This window comes from Euprymna scolopes, chromosome 40 (assembly GCF_053919585.1).
Source record: "Euprymna scolopes isolate OS-2025 chromosome 40, ASM5391958v1, whole genome shotgun sequence".
NCBI classification, from domain to species: domain Eukaryota; kingdom Metazoa; phylum Mollusca; class Cephalopoda; order Sepiida; family Sepiolidae; genus Euprymna; species Euprymna scolopes.
The window spans coordinates 11,556,646-11,579,503 of record NC_136521.1 but is presented as its reverse complement, the minus strand read 5'-3'; the positions used below and the strand labels follow the sequence as shown (position 1 = coordinate 11,579,503).

At 30.3% G+C, this 22,858-nt stretch overlaps 1 protein-coding gene across 1 annotated transcript in view; it reads left to right on the top strand.

Moving 5' to 3' along the window:
* Window positions 1-22,858, top strand: part of LOC145265364 (gelsolin-like protein 2) — a 67,735-nt gene that overhangs the window by 363 nt on the left and 44,514 nt on the right. Inside the window, exons 1-3 of the mRNA XM_080121149.1 lie at window positions 1-137; window positions 11,016-11,096; window positions 13,585-13,658. The exon at window positions 1-137 is cut by the window's left edge and continues 363 nt beyond it. Coding sequence (XP_079977275.1) covers window positions 125-137; window positions 11,016-11,096; window positions 13,585-13,658 — 168 coding nt within the window. The 5' untranslated portion in view covers window positions 1-124. The remainder of the gene's footprint in view (window positions 138-11,015; window positions 11,097-13,584; window positions 13,659-22,858) is intronic.

Here is a 22,858-nt window from a genome sequence, read left to right as displayed (position 1 = left end):
TTAGGTCCTCATTCAGGCACAAAACTCGCACAGAAATACTAAAAGGAAAAAATTATCAACAAAGTCAGTGCAGACTACAAAATATAAAAAGAACTTCTAAAAACTTTTACTGGTTTTCACAAACATGAGTAGTTCAGGTAAGTAATTAAAAATATATAATATTTTATGAATGAAAAACGTATTTAATTAATGAAATATTTTTAATTAATAAAAACCGTATTTTATTAATGAAAAATATTTAATTAATGAAAATATATTTAATTATTGAAAAGGTATTTAATTAATAAAAAATATATAATATTTGATTAATGAAAAACGTATTTAATTAATGAAAATATACTTAATTAATAGAAAAACATATTTAATTCATAAAAATGTATAATATTTGATAATTGTAAACGTACTTAATAATTGAAAAATATTTAAACTATGAAATATATATAATTAATAAAAAACGTATTTCATTAATGAAAAATATATATTTGATTACTAGAAAAACGTATTTAATTAAACTAAATTATTTAATTAATGAAAAATATATTTAATTTAGAAAAACGTATTAAATAATTGAAAAATATATAATATATAATATATAATTAATGAAAATTATTATATTAATAATAAATAAAATTAATGAAAAACGTATAAATGAAAAATATTTTATTAATGAAAATATATTCAATTATATAAAATATTTGGTTAATGACAGATGTATTAAATTAATGAGAAATGCATTGGATGTAATTAATGAAAAACGTATTTTATTAATAAAAGATATTTAATTAATAAATAATTTATTTAATTTATGAGAAACGTATTTTGCAAAGGAAAAATATACAATATTTAATTAATGGAAAACATATTTAATTAATAAAAATTATTAATTAATGAAAAACGTATTTAATTAATGAAAAACGTATTTAATTAATGAAAAACGTATTTAATTAATAAAAAAACGTATTTAATTCATGAAAAATATTTCATTAATGAAAAATATATTTAATAAATGAAAAATACATTTGATTAATAAACAAGTATTAAATTAATGACATATATTTAATCTATTTAAATATAGTTAATTAATAAAAAAATCAGTTAATAATAATATTAATTTAATGAAAAATATTTAATTACATAAATATTCAAATAATCAAACAGTAATTAATTAATTAATGAAAAACGTATTCTATGATTTAATTAATGAAAACCATATTTTATCAATGAAAACTGTTTTAATGATTTAAAAAGTGTAATTAATGAAAACGTATTTAATTGATGAAAATATATTTAATTAATAAAAGAATAGTTTAAGAATTAAGATTATTTAATAAATGGAGAACGTATTTAATAATTGAAAATATATTTAATTAATAAAAAAAATAGTTTAAGAATTAAAATAATTTAATAAATGGAGACCGTATTTAATAATATAAAATATATTTAATTAATGAAAAATATATTTAATTAATGAAAAACGTATTTAACTAATGAAAAAAGTAGTTAATTAAAAATATGTTTATAACATTCGAATATATTCCTTTGCAGTAATTGTCTGTATTTTTTTTTTTTTTTTTTTTTTTTTGAGATGAGAGGTTTTCATTGATTGAGATTGTCGGACTGACTTTCTCATCTTGGTTGCTATTGTCACAACGTTTCGGCCGTCCCAGAGTGGTCCTAGACGTTGTATCAAAGTTTACAGTTACCCAAAGGTGCTGAGTTCAATCTTGAACGAAGGCAGCGAAAAAGTAACATTCAAAACAGAGAATCAGCAACTATGTCCCAGAGCCTAGCTGGAGTCCGAACACGGTACCCCCGTAATAATAATAAAGGGTTGGATTCGAGACTCCTAACAAACGGTTTCCCAGTTCGATACAAAACACCTGACGAAGGCCGGAGGGCAAAACTGCCGAAACGTTGTGACAATAACAACCAAGATGATGAAGTCAGTCCGACAATCTCAGTCAGTATTCCTTTGCATTGATTGACTTCTCACATCTGATAAGTTCCCAACTCCTGCTGCAGTAAAAGTTCCTCACACCATTATCCCTCGATTCCCGTGTTTAACTGTTGGTTTTATGCAACATGGCGAAAATCAGGCTACAGTTCTTCGGTTGCACCGTTCAGGAGTATCGGGAGCATCACTAACAAGACAAAATCTTGATTCTATCTCACCGGAAAACATTCCTGGATCAGTCTGTAGCTTTCTTGTCATAACACGAGAAAAAATTCTTTTTATCATTGATGTTCTGAAAAGTTTTGAAATGGCTTCTTTTCACACCTTTTAGAAGAAAATCCCATTTCTTTCATTCGTCTAGATATTGTATATGTAGAAAGAGAATTTCCAGCCCCTGTTTTGAACTCTTTGCTATGGTCAACATAAGTTTTCTTTCGATCCTTCAAATCTTTTAATTCCAGTGGATGCTCTAGGGCGACCAGATCCAGATTTCCCTTTTACCAAGCGTTCAACTTCGAAGCTTTGAAGAATTCGCTTCACTACAAAATGAGATGTTTGCACGTTTTTTTTTTCTTCTTAAAATATCAAAAATCTGCCTGTAAGTCGTTTTGAACTGCCTTATATCCTCGCCAAGATGCAGTCTTACCATTTTTAGGATTTTTTTTTTTTCACTTTTTCTTATATGCTATAATAATAATGATCTACAACATAGAAATTTTCAGTTAAAATTAACAAAAATTCACGGAAAAATATTGAAAAATCGATTTCTTCCTTCTTTCACTCTTGGCCCATTTTTTTTTTTTTTTTTTTTTTTTTTTTTTGCTCATGAGTGTATATATTATTTGTTTGTTTAGCCTACATCGAAATGCTAATAAATATGAATATCCAAACATCGCGTGTCTTTCTCCTGGGTATGATATTCTCGCATTGTCTACCGGTTGTCCTTGACCCGCACTTGTCGCCATTCATTAACCGTTTAATGTCACGAGTATCAGTCGTTTGTCAAAATCGCTCGAGTGAAAAGAATTCGATTTCTTAGGCGCAAATTTAATAGAGCAAATCCATCCTTATACTAAAGAAAGATCAATCAACGTTTGTTTTCTTTAAACATTTTTTAACCATATATATGTTTTAATCACACAAAATACATGCTAACATATGCCTTAGTTTAGAGATTGTGTTACGTTTGAAAAAATGATTTTATGTGTCCTAATAAACTTTAGTTTGCAACTAGCATTTCGGTCCAGCGTTGCCCGGGGGTTCGGAGGTGTATGTTGAGCAAAAAAAAAAAAAGAAGTCATTTTTTTTTTTAACTTTGACCCCTATTATGATCCCTTAACATTTATTGTTTGGGGCTCAAATCAAGTTATTAAGTTAGTTGTTAAGGGGTCATAATAGGGGTCAAAATGAGTTAAAAATAACTTTGGAAAAAGACCAGATATATTATGCAAATCTATATATCTATAAAAGTGAACGTGTCTGTGTGTCTGTCTGTGTACATTTCCCTACTCTATAACTCTGTTAATGTTTAGTCTACAGACTCGAAATTCGATATACAGGGTACTGAGATTTGGGAAAATATTTGTAATCGGTTTTCGGCCAGAAATTTGGCTGTTAAGGGGTCAAAGTTCAATGATTTGACCTTTGAGAACTCTACCAAACACCTCCGACAATTTTGGGTCTAAACACTTGAAATTTTAGATACAGATTCCTTGGACATGGCTCTAACTTAAAAACTTGATTTGAGCCCAAAACAATAAATGTTAAGGTGTCATAATAGGGGTTAATGTTAAAAAAATTGACCGCTTATTTTTTTTTTTTTTGCTCAACATACACCTCCAAATACCCGGGCAACACCGGGCACCCATGCTAGTATATCTAAAAAAGTGAACGTATCTGTGTGTCTGTCTGTGTGTGTACATTTCCCTACGCAATAACTCTGTCAATTTTAAGTCTACAGATTCGAAATTTGATATACAGGATACTGAGATTTGGGAAAATCTATGTGATCGGTTTTCGGCCAGAAATTTGGTTGTTAAGGGGTCAAAGTTCAACGATTTGACATTTGAGAACTCTATCAAACTCCTCCGACAATTTTGGGTCTAAACACTTGCAATTTTAGATATAGGTTCCTTGGACATGGATCTAACTTAATAACTTGATTTGAGCCCAAAACAATAAATGTTAAAGGGTCATAATAGGGGTCAAAGTTTTAAAAAAATTGACCGCTTTTTTTCTCTCTTTTTTTTTTTTTTTTTTTACTCAACAGACACCTCCAAACACCCGGGCAACGCCGGGCTGAAATGCTAGTATATCTATCAAAGTGAAATTGTCTGTGTGTCTGTCTGTGTGTGTACATTTCCCTACAACTACTCTGTCAATTTTTATTCTATAGACTCGAGATTTGACATAAGGGATATTGATATTTTTAAAAATCTTTTTAATCGGTTTTCGGTCAGAATTTTAGCGGTCAAGAGGTCAAAGTTCAATGATTTGACCTTTGAATACTCTATCAAACTCCTCAGTCAACTTTGGGTCCAAACACTTGAAATTTTAGATGTAGGTTTCTTGAAAATTGGGAATAAGATAAGACATAAATGGGGAATAAGATAAGATATAAAATAAATTAGGAATAAGATAAGATATGTTGTATTCCTCTGGAAAGCAGCTCCGTGGCATTGTGTTTCACAAACAAACAGTTATAGGATAAAAACTCTGCTCATGAAATTTTCGCTTAGATTCAGGCAGAGATAAAGAGTAAGGGAAATTGATAGTAGTTGCTAGTCGAGTGTTTGCCATGACAGACTTATTGTGAGGGGGGGAGGCATAGAGTAAAGCTCAGTCGAGCACTTGCAATGAAAATAATGATAGAGCAGAGAGAGGTTCGCGGTATCTCTTCTATGAGACAGAGGCTGCAGAAAGAAACAAGAATATCACCCACCAAATTTCAACGTCAGTTTTGAACCCTGTCAAGCTAGGAAACGTTGCTCTGGGCAGTTCCTCCCATACGTGGCAACACTACTCCATTTTAGGACGTATTTGGCTCTTATACAAGTAAAGGATATTTACTAGTGCGTTATAATGATTCAACCCTTTTTCCAGCGATCTTGGAAACAGATTTGATGTATGTGTTCCATATCAGATCAGGAGTGAAGGTCGTTTGTAAAAACATGGTGCAATTCATTTCATTTGAGACCCAACGGGAATTAGACCGTTGGTCATGGAAAGACAGAAGCTTGATTTTAGACGCATTAAAATTAACCAGTCACCTGTTTCCCCATTGCAACACGTGCTCAAGGTCAGAAAAGAGAGAATCCGAAAGATCTTATGCATTGCCTGCCTTTAAAGTGTTTCAATGGAGTGTGGTGTCTATGGATGATCTAAGGATGTGGTTTCGGAGATCATTGCATCTAAAACCAAGTTTCTCTCATTCTATAACCAACGGTCTGATTCCCCTACCCTCCGGGCTCAATCGAATATAGAAACTCCACTGTTGTGGGGGTGATAGAGGGCAAATATGAATGCGGTGCTACTCGGAAACACATGTAGGGCTATTTAGAATCTTTGCCGATGACGATCTTGGGGGTTCAGATTTTATTGTCAAGTTTGAATATATATATATATATATATATATATATATATATATATATATATATATATATATATAGTAAGTTATAAAACATATATGGCGATTAAGCTACACTGAATATTCCGCGTTTCATCCACTCTAGGACTCCTCAGGCTTATGCGCGTAAGCCTGAGGAGTCCTAGAGTGGATGAAACGCGGAATATTCAGTGTGGCTTAATCGCCATATATGTTTTATAAATTACTAACTAGCTCTACCTACGTATTGAGCACTTTTGAAGTAAATACTTAAAGTTTACGCATAAATTCATACTTTCCTATATCAATTTTATGTGAGTAAATGAAGTAGTTATATATATATAAATATATATATATAAATATATATAAATATATATATATGTATATATATAAATATATATATATATATAAATATATATATATATAAATATATATATATATATATAAATATATATATATATAAATATATATATATATAAATATATATATATAAATATATATATGAATATATATATAAATATATATATATAAATATATGTAAACATATATATAAATATATATATAAATATATATATATAAGTATATATATATAAATATATATATAAATATATATATATATAAATATATATATAAATATACATATATATATATATATATATATATATATATATATATATATATATATATATATATATATATATATATAAATTAAACTAAGAAAAAAGAAATAGTTGCCGCTGCTTATTTTGTAAATGTTTTCATATAAAGGAAATGTTGTTGTTTCGTTATTTTGTTTAGAACCGTACGGTTAGTTGCAAAACACAAGCAGGGAGAGTTTTTCAGGGGAGATCACTCACACAGATTAACACGTACAATATCACTTACTGTTAAATTAAAGGAAATGTTTTCATGTAATGAAAGTATTGTTGAATTGGGGGTTTTATGTCAATACTTGTGTACTTAGAAATCATTTTATCATCGCATAGTTTAGGACGCTGAAACTGTACATATAAAAAAGAAAGCTGCGACGAATGTATGTTAATACTTGGGTGGCGACAATAGCTTGTATTTGTTTACTTAGAGATCAGATCATTTTATCATCGCATTGTTTAGGACACTGAAACCGTACATGCTAAAAAGAAAGCTGCTACAATTTTTTTTTATTGTGCCAATATGTAAATAATGTCAATCTAAATAATGCAAAATGCTATAATTTACGGCTCTAAAATCAACAAAGCAACGGCATTTACATTAGATGTAAACATTACCAGAAGAAGCTGTGCTAACGTATTTGTACCAAATTTATGACTATTATTACTCAAAACTAAATGTTATAGTAAGCTTTTTGTAAACATAAGTCTGTGACAGCGCGGAAAAGCGATGATAGGAAATTATAATTGATTTAAAACAATTCCTGCCAATCATGTGTAGTAAAAGGTGAGGGTATAACTACATAAAGTTCTGAATATGAGCATGGTTCAATTTTTTATTTCGTTTAATATGAATAAAAGTAATATTCTATGTAGATTGAGCGGCCATATTGAATAAGTTGTCACCTGTTCGTTTTTTGTATGAATTACGGAATAATAGAATCTTATGGTCTCAGCCAATGAGATGAAGCAGAATTTTAGTGGGGAGAAATCATTATTTTCGAATAGTGAACTGTAAATGTAGTTGTATGTGTATGAGTGTTTCATCCAATTAATATTGTGGCAGGGCAATATAGTTATAATGTTTAAATAATTACTCGGTGTTGACTGATAGTTGTAGAAAGACTTTTGTTTTAAAGGGGAAAATATGAACTACTTTGTCTAAAGGTCTTGGCGGTCATGATGATGTCGCTTGTAGGGATTATTGGTAGCTCAAATTTTCGACCAAAACCGATTAAAAAGCTTGCCCTTTATGTAAAATTTCAAATATTTAGACCAGAAATTGTCTGAGTAATTTGGTAAAGACGCAGGGGTAAAAAAAACTTTTAACTTTGACCCCTATTATCACCCCTGAACATTTATTGCTTCGGGCTCAAATCAAGTTATTAAGTTAGATCCATGTCCAAGGAACCTATATCTAAAATTTCAAGTGTTTAGACCCAAAATTGTCGGAGGAGTTTGGCAGAGTTCTCAAATGTCAAATCGTTGAACTTTGACCCCTTAACAGCCAAATTCCTGGCCGAAAACCGATCACAAAGATTTTCCCAAATCTCAGTACCCTGTATAACAAATTTCGAGTCTGTAAACTGAAAATTGACAGAGATATTGTGTAAGGAAATGTACACAGACAGACACACACACACACACACACACACACGTTCACTTTTATAGATATACTAGCATGGGTGGCCGGCGTTGCCCGAGTATTTGGAGGTGTATGTTAAGCAAAATAAAAAAAAGCGATCAATTTTTTTAACTTTGATCCCTATTATGCCCCCTAAAAATTTATTGTTTTGGGTTTATGCTCAAATCAAGTTATTAAGTTAGATCCATGTCCAAGGAATCTATATCTAAAATTTCAAGTGTTTAGACCCAAAATTGTCGGAGGAGTTTGGTAGAGTTCTCAAAAGTCAAATCGTTCAACATTGACCTCTTAATCACCAAATTTCTGTCCGAAAACCGATCACATAGATGTTCCCAAATCTCAGTACCCTGTATATCAAATTTCGAGTCTGTAGGCTGAAAATTGACAGAGTTATTGCGTAGGGAAATGCACACAGAGACACACAGACAGACACAGAGACACAGACACGTTCACTTTTATAGATATATAGATAGATATATAAACACACACACACACATATATATATATATATATATATATATATATATATATATATATATATATATATATATATATATATACACACATATTAGTTATGCTTAAGAGTGGTTGACGATTTATCAGAAAATAATAGTCATTCAGAGAGAGTTGAATCGTCAAAACTACAGCACCCTCAAAATACAAATCCGGACTGTTCAATACTTCAGGGTACAGCTCAACGATGTTTCCAGACACGGTTATGGTATTTGGTGTGGTTTCAAGTGAGGGCCACATCATGTCATCTCTCATCTGCGAAGTCAGTTTGAAAGTCAACACCAAAGTGTACCTGAATGTGCTGAAGAGCGTGGTGATCGCCTGGTGCAATCAAGTGACTGCTGGCAGACCCTGGGTGTGGCAGTAGAACTCGGCCTGGCTTCAGAAGAAGTGCTACAACTGTGTACCCTGTTCTCTATGCCCCCCCTCATTTTCTTTACAATATGTGCTCTAAGTGTGCCATTCAATCAAAGCTCAAATGGACAAAACCCAGGAAGACACTAAGTGTAAACTCTGTGGACAAGGTGACGAAATATTCAATCACATAATAAGAAAGAAGAAACTAATTCGCCAGAGAAAAGTATGACATCGTTAACAGGAAAGAGGAAGAGAGGGGGAAGAGAGGGAAACCCGGCTAGCCATCCTCTCTCTTTCCTTTTATCTTCTTGTTTTTGAATGTTGGTAGGAATTTTAATGAGGGCATGTTATAAGAAAGATTTTTAGTGTGTTGACCATATTAAATCTATTTTTTTCATTTTATTTTTAAGCATCAGTGGAGGAGGTATGCGCTCTAAGTGTGCCGTTTTTAGTTAATGACTAGCTGGGTGGCCGGCGTTGCCTGTGTGTTTGGAGGTGTGTGTTAGGCAACAAAAAAAAAAGTGTCAGTAGGCAAGCAGGCTCGAACCTGTACCGCGAAGGAGACAAAGAACGTGAAAAAAAAAACCCTGATGTCTTTGCTGTTACGCCCATTGCTAAACTGGAAGTGACGTAGGTTAAAATTAAAGCTAGACAATCGTTAAGAGGCGATAACATTCGAAAATAGCGTCGAAAAAAGCGACCCCTCCCTGTAGAAAAGTTTCCAATTGAGGGTGAAGGAATAATGTTTTTGGCCGATTTTTCGATATTTGTCATCCGAAGGGTCGAGCTTCAAAATGATACCAATCTTGTGAAAATCTGTGGCCTCTGTCGAAGGTTTTAGGCAGACATACATACATACGTACATGCATTTAAACAGACAGGTGAGATTTATATTATAGATGATGACAAGAAAAGGTTTTAACATTTAAAAATCAACTTTATTGGTAAGTGTTCTATTGTGGGATGCGTTAGATCAGCCTTCAGGTGGGTATGTTTGCAGCACATGGTGACAGAATGGAATAATTATGAACAAATAAGAAAATCACTTGCTGTTAAATAACGATATACGTTTATTATCACACACACACACACACACACACACACGTAACAACAATTCAAACATAATACATGAAATGTTAGAAGTCCAACAGGAACAAACGGAATGATTCTCATTTTCCATTTTTAAAGTCACTCTGTTTTTTCTCCATTTGCTCTCCTTCCACTCGTTGATCTCGCGAAAAGTCACAAGAATTTAAAGTTTAGGACTCGGACAAGGGGAGACAACTTTGCCCAAAGAAGTAAAGAATTGTTCCCCTTGCATTATACTTTTGTATCGTCCCAACACCTTTATTATGAAGACACACACACACACACCAGTAACAACAATTCAAACATAGTATGATAAGTGGAACGAACCGGAATTATGCTATTTCTCCATTTTGAAAGTCACTGTCTTTTCCCTCCACTGTCTGCTTCCGGTCGTTGATCTCATGAGAAATCGCGAGAATTTAAAGTTTAGGACTTTGGAAAAGGAGGAGGGCAACTTTGCCAAGAGAAGTAAAGAGTTATTCCCCTTTGCATTATACTTTTGTATCGTCCTAACAGTAAGGATATAGAAGAGAAACCGGTTAGTAGCTGAAAGTGTTCGTGTGTGGAAACGTAGATTAAAGATTAGACAAGCTTGTTGAAGGAGAATAGTGTTCATGCGTGCTTGTATCTGTTATGCCATGGAAACTAAAAAGAATGATAAAGTGATACAATTTAATGTACCAGAAAGTGAGATCAATATTGGAGATGTACCTCCCTTACCACTGTTTTTTCACCTCTTTATTAATAATATTTAATTATTTAATTTTGGAGTTTCTGATATGGAGACATAGATTAGACAAGCTGATTTAATGAGAAAGAAAGAGAAAAATGTTCAGTGGATACCTGTGTAGGAAACAGCCATGTTGGATTGTATGTATCCATGGTAACCTAGATCCAAAGTCACACTCTAACAGAGAAGTGGGCTGTCTGAGTGCACTGTCAGAACTTTGCAGGGCCCTTTGGGCTCCAGGAAAGGTCTGCTGCCAGCAAGAACCGGGAAGAAAGAGAGGGAGTCTGCTGCCGATTGAATCTTTTATATACTCGGTCACGTGACTGAAAGCTGGCCTCCGATTGGATAAGCCAGAGATAAAGTGAATTCAAAATCTCCAGCCATGAGAATTCGCTCCTGCTACTGTGCTTGTTGCAATTTTTGGTCTGCTACACATTCTAAAATTTTCTTTTTCTTTTTTCTTTTTTTTTTAGGTTGGCGCAAAGCTAAAAAGTACAACTGGAAGGATACAAATTTGTTCCTTTTTGGTTCAGACGTTGAGAAAAAGATTAAAAGTAAGTGTGAAACTTTTAATCCCCCTTTTTTTTTGGTTAAAGTGGCAACTCAAGGGATGTAACCCCACGTGTGGCTCCCTCGTCAGATCGCCGACCCCCAACATTGTGTATCGTGGATTTTTCGTTCAACTATTCTTCTTATGGCCGGATTGTCCTTTTCCCGTTGGCGACTGTTGATGAGAACACATGCGGTTCACAAAATAGAAATATGAACAAAGAAAGGAAAAACACAAACGCCAATGTTCACATATAAATTGACTGTTGGACTTGTGTGTTTGTGTGTGTGTGTATGTGTGTGTGTTTGTGTGTGTGTGTGTGTGTGTGTGTGTGTCTTCCCCTGTTCTATCGATGTTACATTTGTCTATCTCTGTTTCACAGTAAAGTCTAAATGTTAAGCTGTAGTCATTATCAACTCCCATCCGACGTCTAGCGCATCTAGTTGTTAACTGTAACTGTCCAACTTCCATCCGCCGCGATGCACATCTAGATGTTAACTGACTGTCTCCTCTGTCTTGGTCTCTCAGGTCGCCCACCCCACCCTGGCTACCGGAGGTTTCTATTGTTTGCTATTTCCGCTCTATTGTTGATTGTAGGATATTTCCGATTTCTTTGTTTATTCTAAGCTATTTCCTATCTATTGTTGATTGTAGGATATTTCCGATTTCTTTGTTTATTCTAAGCTATTTCCTATCTATTTTTGATTGTAGGATATTTCCGATTTCTTTGTTTATTCTAAGCTATTTCCTATCTATTGTTGATTGTAGGATGTTTCCGATTTCTTTATTTATTCTAAGCTATTTCCTATCTATTGTTGATTGTAGGATGTTTCCGATTTCTTTGTTTATTCTAAGCTATTTCCTATCTATTGTTGATTGTAGGATATTTCCGATTTCTTTGTTTATTCTAAGCTATTTCCTATCTATTGTTGATTGTAGGATGTTTCCGATTTCTTTATTTATTCTAAGCTATTTCCTCTTCCTTTATCTATTCCCCACCCTCTCAGCACTTAGTGCCTCAAATCCACCCCAGGGCCACTTTATAGTATCACAGGGAGACAACTTTCCTTATGGGTTTTGCAACACTATTTCCCATATTTTTTCTACGTTTGTTTATTTATTTTTTTTTTTACTTCAGCTTATTTCTACATTTTTTTAAATTGATTTTAACTTTATTTTATTCAAAAAACAACAAGATTTTTTATTGTTATTTATTTATTTTTTCTAAGAACCCACGAAACGAAATGACAAATGTGTATTAAGTTTACTGGCCTGAAACATTAAAACGGCCCATAAATGGAGGATCATTTTATGTTAAATCTATATGCGAAACTGTTTCCTCACTTTAACTTCTAAAATTGTTTATTTTATTTGTGTTTTATTTTTTTATTTTTCCCCCACCAAGTTTTTCAGATTTTTCACACATAATTGATTTTTTTTTTTTTTTAATAAAAAGCAGAATCTAATATTTTGGTTGGGGTGGAGGGTGATTTAGCTGAGGATGTTAATATGCAATAATAAGAGCAAGAGTATATTATAGTTAACAATGCAAAAAGGAGAGAATAAAAAACAAATATACAAGAAATAACTGTTACCAAATGCAAGAAAAACTGCTTTTCTACATACCTGTATGCATTTGTTACTATAACTCTTTACTTAACCAAAGACAAACATTTTACATCATAGCAGTCAATTTGGCTCGGGAGGTAACCCTAATTTTAGGCTTAAAAATAATATAATAAAAATAATAAAAAAACAAACAAAAAATAGGTTATTGGAACCATAAGCCTCTGTCCGTTGGTTTCCAATCGAATTAGAGTAAACTTTTTATTAACATATTTTAATTCATGCAGATTTCGTATTTATAATTATAGAGCCAAGTTTATTATTATCTTTAGTAAAATTTTTGCTACCAAAGTTTTGACCCCACTTGGTTCTTCCTGGTTATGCCCTAGAACTAAACATCTCCTAACAAGTCAGAAAAGCAGCAAAATCCCACCCCTGCACTGTAGAGATCCCTAGATGCCATAAAGCCTTTTACTCAAATAGCTTTTTCCTTCAAATTGCTAGACTTTGGAATTCCCTCCCAGGTTCCTACTTCCCTGACTGTACTGACATCCAGAAGTTCAAATGTAATGTGAACAAACATCTCACTGTCTAACGTTCTGTCTATCTGTCTTCCTGCATTTATAGGGATACTTCCCTATAAATTTGTTCCTAAATAGAAACCACTAACAACAAAGTGGCAAATAATAGTTAAAAAAACGAAAGAAAGAAAAAATCCTGTAAAAGTTGGATTTAGTGAAAATTTGGATATTTCTTGTAAGAGTTTGTGATATGTTTCCATTCTATGGATGTCAAGCGCGAACGCAAACCCCACAAAATTCGCTAATCACCTATGTTCTAAAGAGAAACATAATTTCCAAGATTTTGCAATAATTTGATCCAGGAACTGAAGAATTCTCTGATGTTATCATTTTTTTTTCTTTTAGAGGAATCGGCGGCGACGGAACCTGCTTGGAAGACTGCAGGTAAAAAAGTCGGTCTTCAAATATGGCGTATTGAGGTAAGATTATTTGATTCATATTTTTCTGGAAATCGCTCAACACAAGGCATAAAGCCACTTGATGTAAGGAGCTAAAATATATAATGGATGATGATAGGATACTGAAGCAACTCCTGTATGGCCAATTAGACAGAGGCCGTCGAAACGTGGGACGACCATGGTTGCGTTACAAAGACAAAATAAAGTCTAATTTGCAGGTTCTAAATATTGAATATAACAACATTGAGCTAACTGCAAAAGACAGAAGGAAGTTGATAGAAATGTGTGACAGAAAAATCAAGGAGTGCTCGGCGTTTTGCATCGAAAAACTAAAAGAAACGAGAGTCAAGTCAAAAAATAATACTGAGCAGTGTGGAGCTAAATTCTCGCATTTATATGTCTGTTACCACTGCGGTCGCCATTGCAAGTCTCTAGCAGGACTAAAGTGCCACATAGGTCTAAGTGAATGTCGACACGCTGAGTTCTAGACCTTCAGGTCAATTGTCGGAGTCTCATACGTCGAAAATCGACGGAGCGTCCATCACATATATATATATATATACTACTGCTAGGTAAATCCACTGTGAAAAATTTCCACCACTCTTTATCTGTGCCTAAATCAAAACGTGGATTCCATGAACAAAGCTTCTTTCTTAGAACTGCACGCCTGTGGAACTCTGTTCCGTCTGTTTGCTTCCCACTTGACTACAACTTGGATGCGTTCAAGTCCAATGTTAACAAATTCCTAATGAACCGCCCCCTTAAGTAAACATTTCATCAAATCTCCACACTAACGTAATGTACTTGCAATAACCCTTATCCCTGAGTGGCTTCCGGGCCTTGATAAGTGGTGACCACTGTGTAAAAAATAAATAAATAAATAAAATAAAATAACCAACGATAAGTTAGATGGATAGCTTCCAAGATACAAAAGGCGATTCTTCCCTCTTTGTTAGAAAATCGTTTACGGAACGTGAGGACTAAAAGACTAAATAAGGGAAGCTAGAGTTACGTGGCTGATAAAAGTGAACTCAAGATCCACTTTTTACTTTGCGCTGTGCTTTTCTTATGGACATTAGTGTGTAGAGGGTCGATAGTGTCATTTACATACACAGAGTGCAATTAAAATTTATTTTGTTCGTTAATTAGAATCCTTATTGTCTGCTGAACAAACATTATACAGTAAAATTTCAACACGTTTGATAAAGTGTAATGTATATACTTTTAAATATGTAAAAATATCTTTTATTTATTATTATTATTATTATTATTATTATTATTATTATTATTATTATTATTATTATTATTCATTAATTTTTATTAAAACTAAAATCTAAAATTATCATTTCGTTCGAGTTTGTGATAAAATAAAATAGACTGTTTAATAAAACAGTCTCTCATAGCCACTCCTGCTAATTAGTTGTTAATGGTCAGTAATGCTCCAAGGGAAGTAACTCGCCTAATCTAAAAAATACAGAAAAAGTTAAACCCAGTTCTTATCCTTAAATTATTCATTTTCTTCTAGAGCGTGCTATAAAATTATGTTTATTATATTAGTAGCAGTAGTGGTAGCAGCCATAATAGTAGCAGTAGTAGTGTAATTAATTTTAATGAGAAGTAAAGTTGTTTTTTTGTCAGGTTTTGTAAAAAAAAAAAAAAAATAAGACAGAGTTATCTCTCTTTCCATGAGGTACGGTATTGGATGCTAGAAATTAGGTACATGCTTTTTAATGATGGAAACTGATAGAATCCGGGCTTTTTTAGAGCTAGCTTATCATAATTTTTTAGAGAGCTAGCTTATCATAATTTTTTTTTTGAGAGCTAGCTTATCATAATTTTTAGAGAGCTAGCTTATCATAATTTTTTTTTTGAGAGCTAGCTTATCATAATTTTTTAGAGAGCTAGCTTATCATAATTTTTTTTTTGAGAGCTAGCTTATCATAATTTTTTAGAGAGCTAGCTTATCATAATTTTTTTTTTGAGAGCTAGCTTATCATAATTTTTTAGAGAGCTAGCTTATCATAATTTTTTTTTTTGAGAGCTAGCTTATCATAATTTTTTAGAGAGCTAGCTTATCATAATTTTTTTTGAGAGCTAGCTTATCATATTTTTTTTTAAGAGCTAGCTTATCATAATTTTTTAGAGAGCTAGCTTATCATAATTTTTTAGAGAGCTAGCTTATCATAATTTTTTTTTAGAGCTAGCTTTTCATAATTTTTTTGAGAGCAAGCTTTTCATAATTTTTTGGTGAGCTAGCTTATCATAATTTTTTTAGAGCTAGCTTTTCATAATTTTTTTGAGAGCTAGCTTATCATAATTTTTTTTAGAGCTAGCTTTTCATAATTTTTTTTTAGAGCTAGCTTATCATAATTTTTTTTTAAGAGCTAGCTTATCATAATTTTTTTTTAGAGCTAGCTTATAATAATTTTTTTTAAGAGCTAGCTTATCATAATTTTTTTTAGAGCTAGCTTATCATAATTTTTTTAGAGCTAGCTTATCATAATTTTTTTTGAGAGCTAGCTTATCATAATTTTTTTGAGAGCTAGCTTATCATATTTTTTTTTGAGAGCTAGCTTATCATAATTTTTTTTGAGAGCTAGCTTATCATAATTTTTTTTGAGAGCTAGCTTATCATAATTTTTTTTGAGAGCTAGCTTATCATAATTTTTTTGAGAGCTAGCTTATCATAATTTTTTTTGAGAGCTAGCTTTTCATAATTTTTTTAAGAGCTAGCTTTTCATAATTTTTTGGTGAGCTAGCTTATCATAATTTTTTTAGAGCTAGCTTTTCATAATTTTTTTTAGAGCTAGCTTTTCATAATTTTTTTGAGAGCTAGCTTATCATAATTTTTTTTTAGAGCTAGCTTATCATAATTTTTTTTTAAGAGCTAGCTTTTCATAATTTTTTTGAGAGCTAGCTTATCATAATTTTTTAAGAGCTAGCTTTTCATAATTTTTTTTAGAGCTAGCTTTTCATAATTTTTTTAGAGCTAGCTTTTCATAATTTTTTTGAGAGCTAGCTTATCATAATTTTTTTTTAGAGCTAGCTTATCATAATTTTTTTTGAGAGCTAGCTTATCATAATTTTTTTTGAGAGCTAGCTTATCATAATTTTTTTTGAGAGCTAGCTTATCATAATTTTTTTGAGAGCTAGCTTATCATAATTTTTTTTTTAGAGCTAGCTTTTCATAATTTTTTTAAGAGCTAGCTTTTCATATTTTTTTGAGAGCTAGCTTATCATAATTTTTTTAGAGCTAGCTTTTCATAATTTTTTGGTGAGCTAGCTTATCATAATTTTTTTAGAGCTAGCTTTTCATAATTTTTTTTTAGAGCAAGCTTTTCATAATTTTTTTGTGAGCTAGCTTATCATAATATTTTTTTAGAGCTAGCTTATCATAATTTTTTTTGAGAGCTAGCTTATCATAATTTTTTTTGAGAGCTAGCTTATCATAATTTTTTTTGAGAGCTAGCTTATCATAATTTTTTTGAGAGCTAGCTTATCATAATTTATTTGAAAGCTAGCGTATCATAATTTTTTTTGAGAGCTAGCTTTTCATAATTTTTTTAAGAGCTAGCTTTTCATAATTTTTTGGTGAGCTAGCTTATCATAATTGTTTTAGAGCTAGCTTTTCATAATTTTTTTTAGAGCTAGCTTTGCATAATTTTTTTGAGAGCTAGCTTATCATAAATTTTTTTAAGAGCTAGCTTTTCATAATTTTTTTAAGAGCTAGCTTATCATAATTTTTTTGAGAGCTAGCTTATCATAATTTTTTTTTGAGAGCTAGCTTATCATAATTTTTTTTGAGAGCTAGCTTATCATAATTTTTTTTGAGAGCTAGCTTATCATAATTTTTTTTGAGAGCTAGCTTATCATAATTTTTTTTGAGAGCTAGCTTATCATAATTTTTTTGAGAGCTAGCTTATCATAATTTATTTGAAAGCTAGCGTATCATAATTTTTTTTGAGAGCTAGCTTATCATAATTTTTTTTGAGCTAGCTTATCATAATTTTTTCTGAAAGCTAGCTTATCATAATTTTTTTTGAGAGCTAGCTTATCATAATTTTTTTGAGAGCTAGCTTATCATAATTTTTTTTGAGAGCTAGTTTATCATAATTTTTTTAGAGCTAGCTTATCATAATTGTTTTGAGAGCTAGCTTATCATAATTTTTTTGAGAGCTAGCTTATCATAATTTTTTTGAGAGCTAGCTTTTCATAATTTTTTGAGAGCTAGCTTATCATAATTTTTTTTTAGAGTTAGCTTATCATAATTTTTTTTGAGAGCTAGCTTATCATAATTTTTTTTGAGAGCTAGCTTATCATAATTTTTTTTGAGAGCTAGCTTATCATAATTTTTTTGAGAGCTAGCTTATCATAATTTTTTTAGAGCTAGCTTATCATAATTTTTTTTGAGCTAGCTTATCATAATTTTTTTGAGAGCTAGCTTATCATAATTTATTTGAAAGCTAGCTTATCATAATTTTTTTTGAGAGCTAGCTTATCATAATTTTTTTGAGAGCTAGCTTATCATAATTTTTTTTGAGAGCTAGTTTATCATAATTTTTTTAGAGCTAGCTTATCATAATTGTTTTGAGAGCTAGCTTATCATAATTTTTTTGAGAGCTAGCTTATCATAATTTTTTTGAGAGCTAGCTTTTCATAATTTTTTTGAGAGCTAGCTTATCATAATTTTTTTTTAGAGTTAGCTTATCATAATTTTTTTTGAGAGCTAGCTTATCATAATTTTTTTTGAGAGCTAGCTTATCATAATTTTTTTTGAGAGCTAGCTTATCATAATTTTTTTGAGAGCTAGCTTATCATAATTCTTTTTTAGAGCTAGCTTTTCATAATTTTTTTAAGAGCTAGCTTTTCATAATTTTTTGGTGAGCTAGCTTATCATAATTTTTTTAGAGCTAGCTTTTCATAATTTTTTTGAGAGCTAGCTTATCATAATTTTTTTTTTAGAGCTAGCTTTTCATAATTTTTTTAAGAGCTAGCTTTTCATAATTTTTTGGTGAGCTAGCTTTTCATAATTTTTTTAGAGCTAGCTTTTCATAATTTTTTTTAGAGATAGCTTTTCATAATTTTTTTGAGAGCTAGCTTATCATAATTTTTTTTTAGAGCTAGCTTATCATAATTTTTTTTGAGAGCTAGCTTATCATAATTTTTTGGAGAGCTAGCTTATCATAATTTTTTTTAGAGCTAGCTTATCATAATTTTTTTGAGAGCTAGCTTATCATAATTTTTTTTTGAGAGCTAGCTTATCATAATTTTTTTTGAGAGCTAGCTTATCATAATTTTTTTTGAGAGCTAGCTTATCATAATTTTTTTTGAGAGCTAGCTTATCATAATTTTTTTTGAGAGCTAGCTTATCATAATTTTTTTGAGAGCTAGCTTATCATAATTTTTTTGAGAGCTAGCTTATCATAATTTTTTTAGAGCTAGCTTATCATAATTTTTTTAGAGCTAGCTTATCATAATTATTTTGAGAGCTAGCTTATCATAATTTTTTTGAAAGCTAGCGTATCATAATTTTTTTGAGAGCTAGCTTATCATAATTTTTTTTGAGCTAGCTTATCATAATTTTTTCTGAGAGCTAGCTTATCATAATTTTTTTTGAGAGCTAGCTTATCATAATTTTTTTGAGAGCTAGCTTATCATAATTTTTTTTGAGAGCTAGCTTATCATAATTTTTTTAGAGCTAGCTTATCATAATTTTTTTGAGAGCTAGCTTATCATAATTTTTTTGAGAGCTAGCTTATCATAATTTTTTTTGAGAGCTAGCTTATCATAATTTTTTTGAGAGTTAGCTTATAATTTTTTTGAGAGCTAGCTTATCATAATTTTTTTGAGAGCTAGCTTATCATAATTTTTTTAGAGCTAGCTTATCATAATTTTTTTTGAGAGCTAGCTTATCATAATTTTTTTGAGAGCTAGCTTATCATAATTTTTTTTAGAGCTAGCTTATCATAATTTTTTTTGAGAGCTAGCTTATCATAATTTTTTTTAGAGCTAGCTTATCATAATTTTTTTGAGAGCTAGCTTATCATAATTTTTTTGAGAGCTAACTTATCATAATTTTTTTGAGAGCTAGCTTATCATAATTTTTTTAGAGCAAGTTCATCATAATTTTTTTTGAGAGCTAGCTTATCATAATTTTTTTGAGAGCTAGCTTATCATAATTTTTTTGAGAGCTAGCTTATCATAATTTTTTTTAGAGCTAGCTTATCATAATTATTTTGAGAGCTAGCTTATCATAATTTTTTTGGGAGCTAGCTTATCATAATTTTTTTGAGAGCTAGCTTATCATAATTTTTTTTTAGAGCTAGCTTTTCATAATTTTTTTAAGAGCTAGCTTTTCATAATTTTTTGGTGAGCTAGCTTATCATAATTTTTTTAGAGCTAGCTTTTCATAATTTTTTTGAGAGCTAGCTTATCATAATTTTTTTTTTAGAGCTAGCTTTTCATAATTTTTTTAAGAGCTAGCTTTTCATAATTTTTTGGTGAGCTAGCTTTTCATAATTTTTTTTTAGAGCTAGCTTTTCATAATTTTTGTTAGAGATAGCTTTTCATAATTTTTTTGAGAGCTAGCTTATCATAATTTTTTTTTAGAGCTAGCTTATCATAATTTTTTTTGAGAGCTAGCTTATCATAATTTTTTGGAGAGCTAGCTTATCATAATTTTTTTTAGAGCTAGCTTATCATAATTTTTTTGAGAGCTAGCTTATCATAATTTTTTTTTTGAGAGCTAGCTTATCATAATTTTTTTTGAGAGCTAGCTTATCATAATTTTTTTTTAGAGCTAGCTTATCATAATTTTTTTTGAGAGCTAGCTTATCATAATTTTTTTTGAGAGCTAGCTTATCATAATTTTTTTGAGAGCTAGCTTATCATAATTTTTTTGAGAGCTAGCTTATCATAATTTTTTTAGAGCTAGCTTATCATAATTTTTTTAGAGCTAGCTTATCATAATTATTTTGAGAGCTAGCTTATCATAATTTTTTTGAAAGCTAGCGTATCATAATTTTTTTGAGAGCTAGCTTATCATAATTTTTTTTGAGCTAGCTTATCATAATTTTTTCTGAGAGCTTGCTTATCATAATTTTTTTTGAGAGCTAGCTTATCATAATTTTTTTGAGAGCTAGCTTATCATAATTTTTTTGAGAGCTAGCTTATCATAATTTTTTTGAGAGCTAGCTTATCATAATTTTTTTTGAGAGCTAGCTTATCATAATTTTTTTTGAGAGCTAGCTTATCATAATTTTTTTTGAGAGCTAGCTTATCATAATTTTTTTTGAGAGCTAGCTTATCATAATTTTTTTGAGAGCTAGCTTATCATAATTTTTTTGAGAGCTAGCTTATCATAATTTTTTTAGAGCTAGCTTATCATAATTTTTTTAGAGCTAGCTTATCATAATTATTTTGAGAGCTAGCTTATCATAATTTTTTTGAAAGCTAGCGTATCATAATTTTTTTGAGAGCTAGCTTATCATAATTTTTTTTGAGCTAGCTTATCATAATTTTTTCTGAGAGCTTGCTTATCATAATTTTTTTTGAGAGCTAGCTTATCATAATTTTTTTGAGAGCTAGCTTATCATAATTTTTTTTGAGAGCTAGCTTATCATAATTTTTTTAGAGCTAGCTTATCATAATTTTTTTGAGAGCTAGCTTATCATAATTTTTTTGAGAGCTAGCTTATCATAATTTTTTTTGAGAGCTAGCTTATCATAATTTTTTTTAGAGCTAGCTTATCATAATTTTTTTTAGAGCTAGCTTATCATAATTTTTTTGAGAGCTAGCTTATCATAATTTTTTTGAGAGTTAGCTTATAATTTTTTTGAGAGCTAGCTTATCATAATTTTTTTGAGAGCTAGCTTATCATAATTTTTTTAGAGCTAGCTTATCATAATTTTTTTTGAGAGCTAGCTTATCATAATTTTTTTTAGAGCTAGCTTATCATAATTTTTTTTGAGAGCTAGCTTATCATAATTTTTTTTAGAGCTAGCTTATCATAATTTTTTTGAGAGCTAGCTTATCATAATTTTTTTGAGAGCTAGCTTATCATAATTTTTTTGAGAGCTAGCTTATCATAATTTTTTTAGAGCAAGTTCATCATAATTTTTTTTGAGAGCTAGCTTATCATAATTTTTTTGAGAGCTAGCTTATCATAATTTTTTTGAGAGCTAGCTTATCATAATTTTTTTTAGAGCTAGCTTATCATAATTATTTTGAGAGCTAGCTTATCATAATTTTTTTGGGAGCTAGCTTATCATAATTTTTTTGAGAGCTAGCTTATCATAATTTTTTTGAGAGCTAGCTTATCATAATTTTTTTGTAAGTTTCCGATTTTATTTGAAAGATTAAAGCCTAAAGTTAATCTCTAAAAGAAAAAAGAAAATTTTACACATGTAAAAAATATAACAAAAAGTTGTTTTCACAGCGGCAGCAAAAACTGGAAGGTTGAAGTAAATTCGAAAGCTTAATTAATTAATTGTAAAAATTCTTTGAAAGATAAATATTAGCTTTCAGGGACTATTTCAAAGATAAGTATTAAAGTCTTAAGATATTGAATTAAATTTTTTAAAAAAATCCTTGTTTTTACAAAAACAAATACCTTGTTTGTACAAAAGAGTTTAATTATCCCCCCCAAAAGTGAGAGTTTAGTAATATATCCGGCTTAGCAGATTCAATAGAACAGACAGAGCCCAAAATGTTAGAGAGTTACTTTAATTTTAAAATTTATACAGGAATTAATTTTTGTGTTTTTGAAGATTATAAAAAATATTCATTAATTTTGTTAATTTAATCTTTTGTTTTAATAGTAAAAAAAGAAGTTGTTGTTTTATTAGAATATTTATTTACTTTTTTTGATATGAAGACTCGATTTATTCTTGAATACGTTATAACGATAAATTAAATTAATCTATTTTAAATAAAACTAAAAGAGCATTTCAAGTGTGAATAAAGTCAATTAAAATCACTGATTACACTGATTCATTAAAAAAATAAATAAGCTAAAACAATTATTAATTAATCATAAAAAAGAAAGCGGCGAGTGGTGTGGAAATCCTGTCTTTTTTTTTCTTTTTTTTCTTTTTTTTCTTTTTTTTTCTTTTTTTTTTTTACATTTTAGCCCATTCGTATTTGGTTTAATTAATCGTTATAAAAAATAATGCTAACTTTTAAATTATTTTTCATTAGTGATCCTGGATCTCAATTTTTTT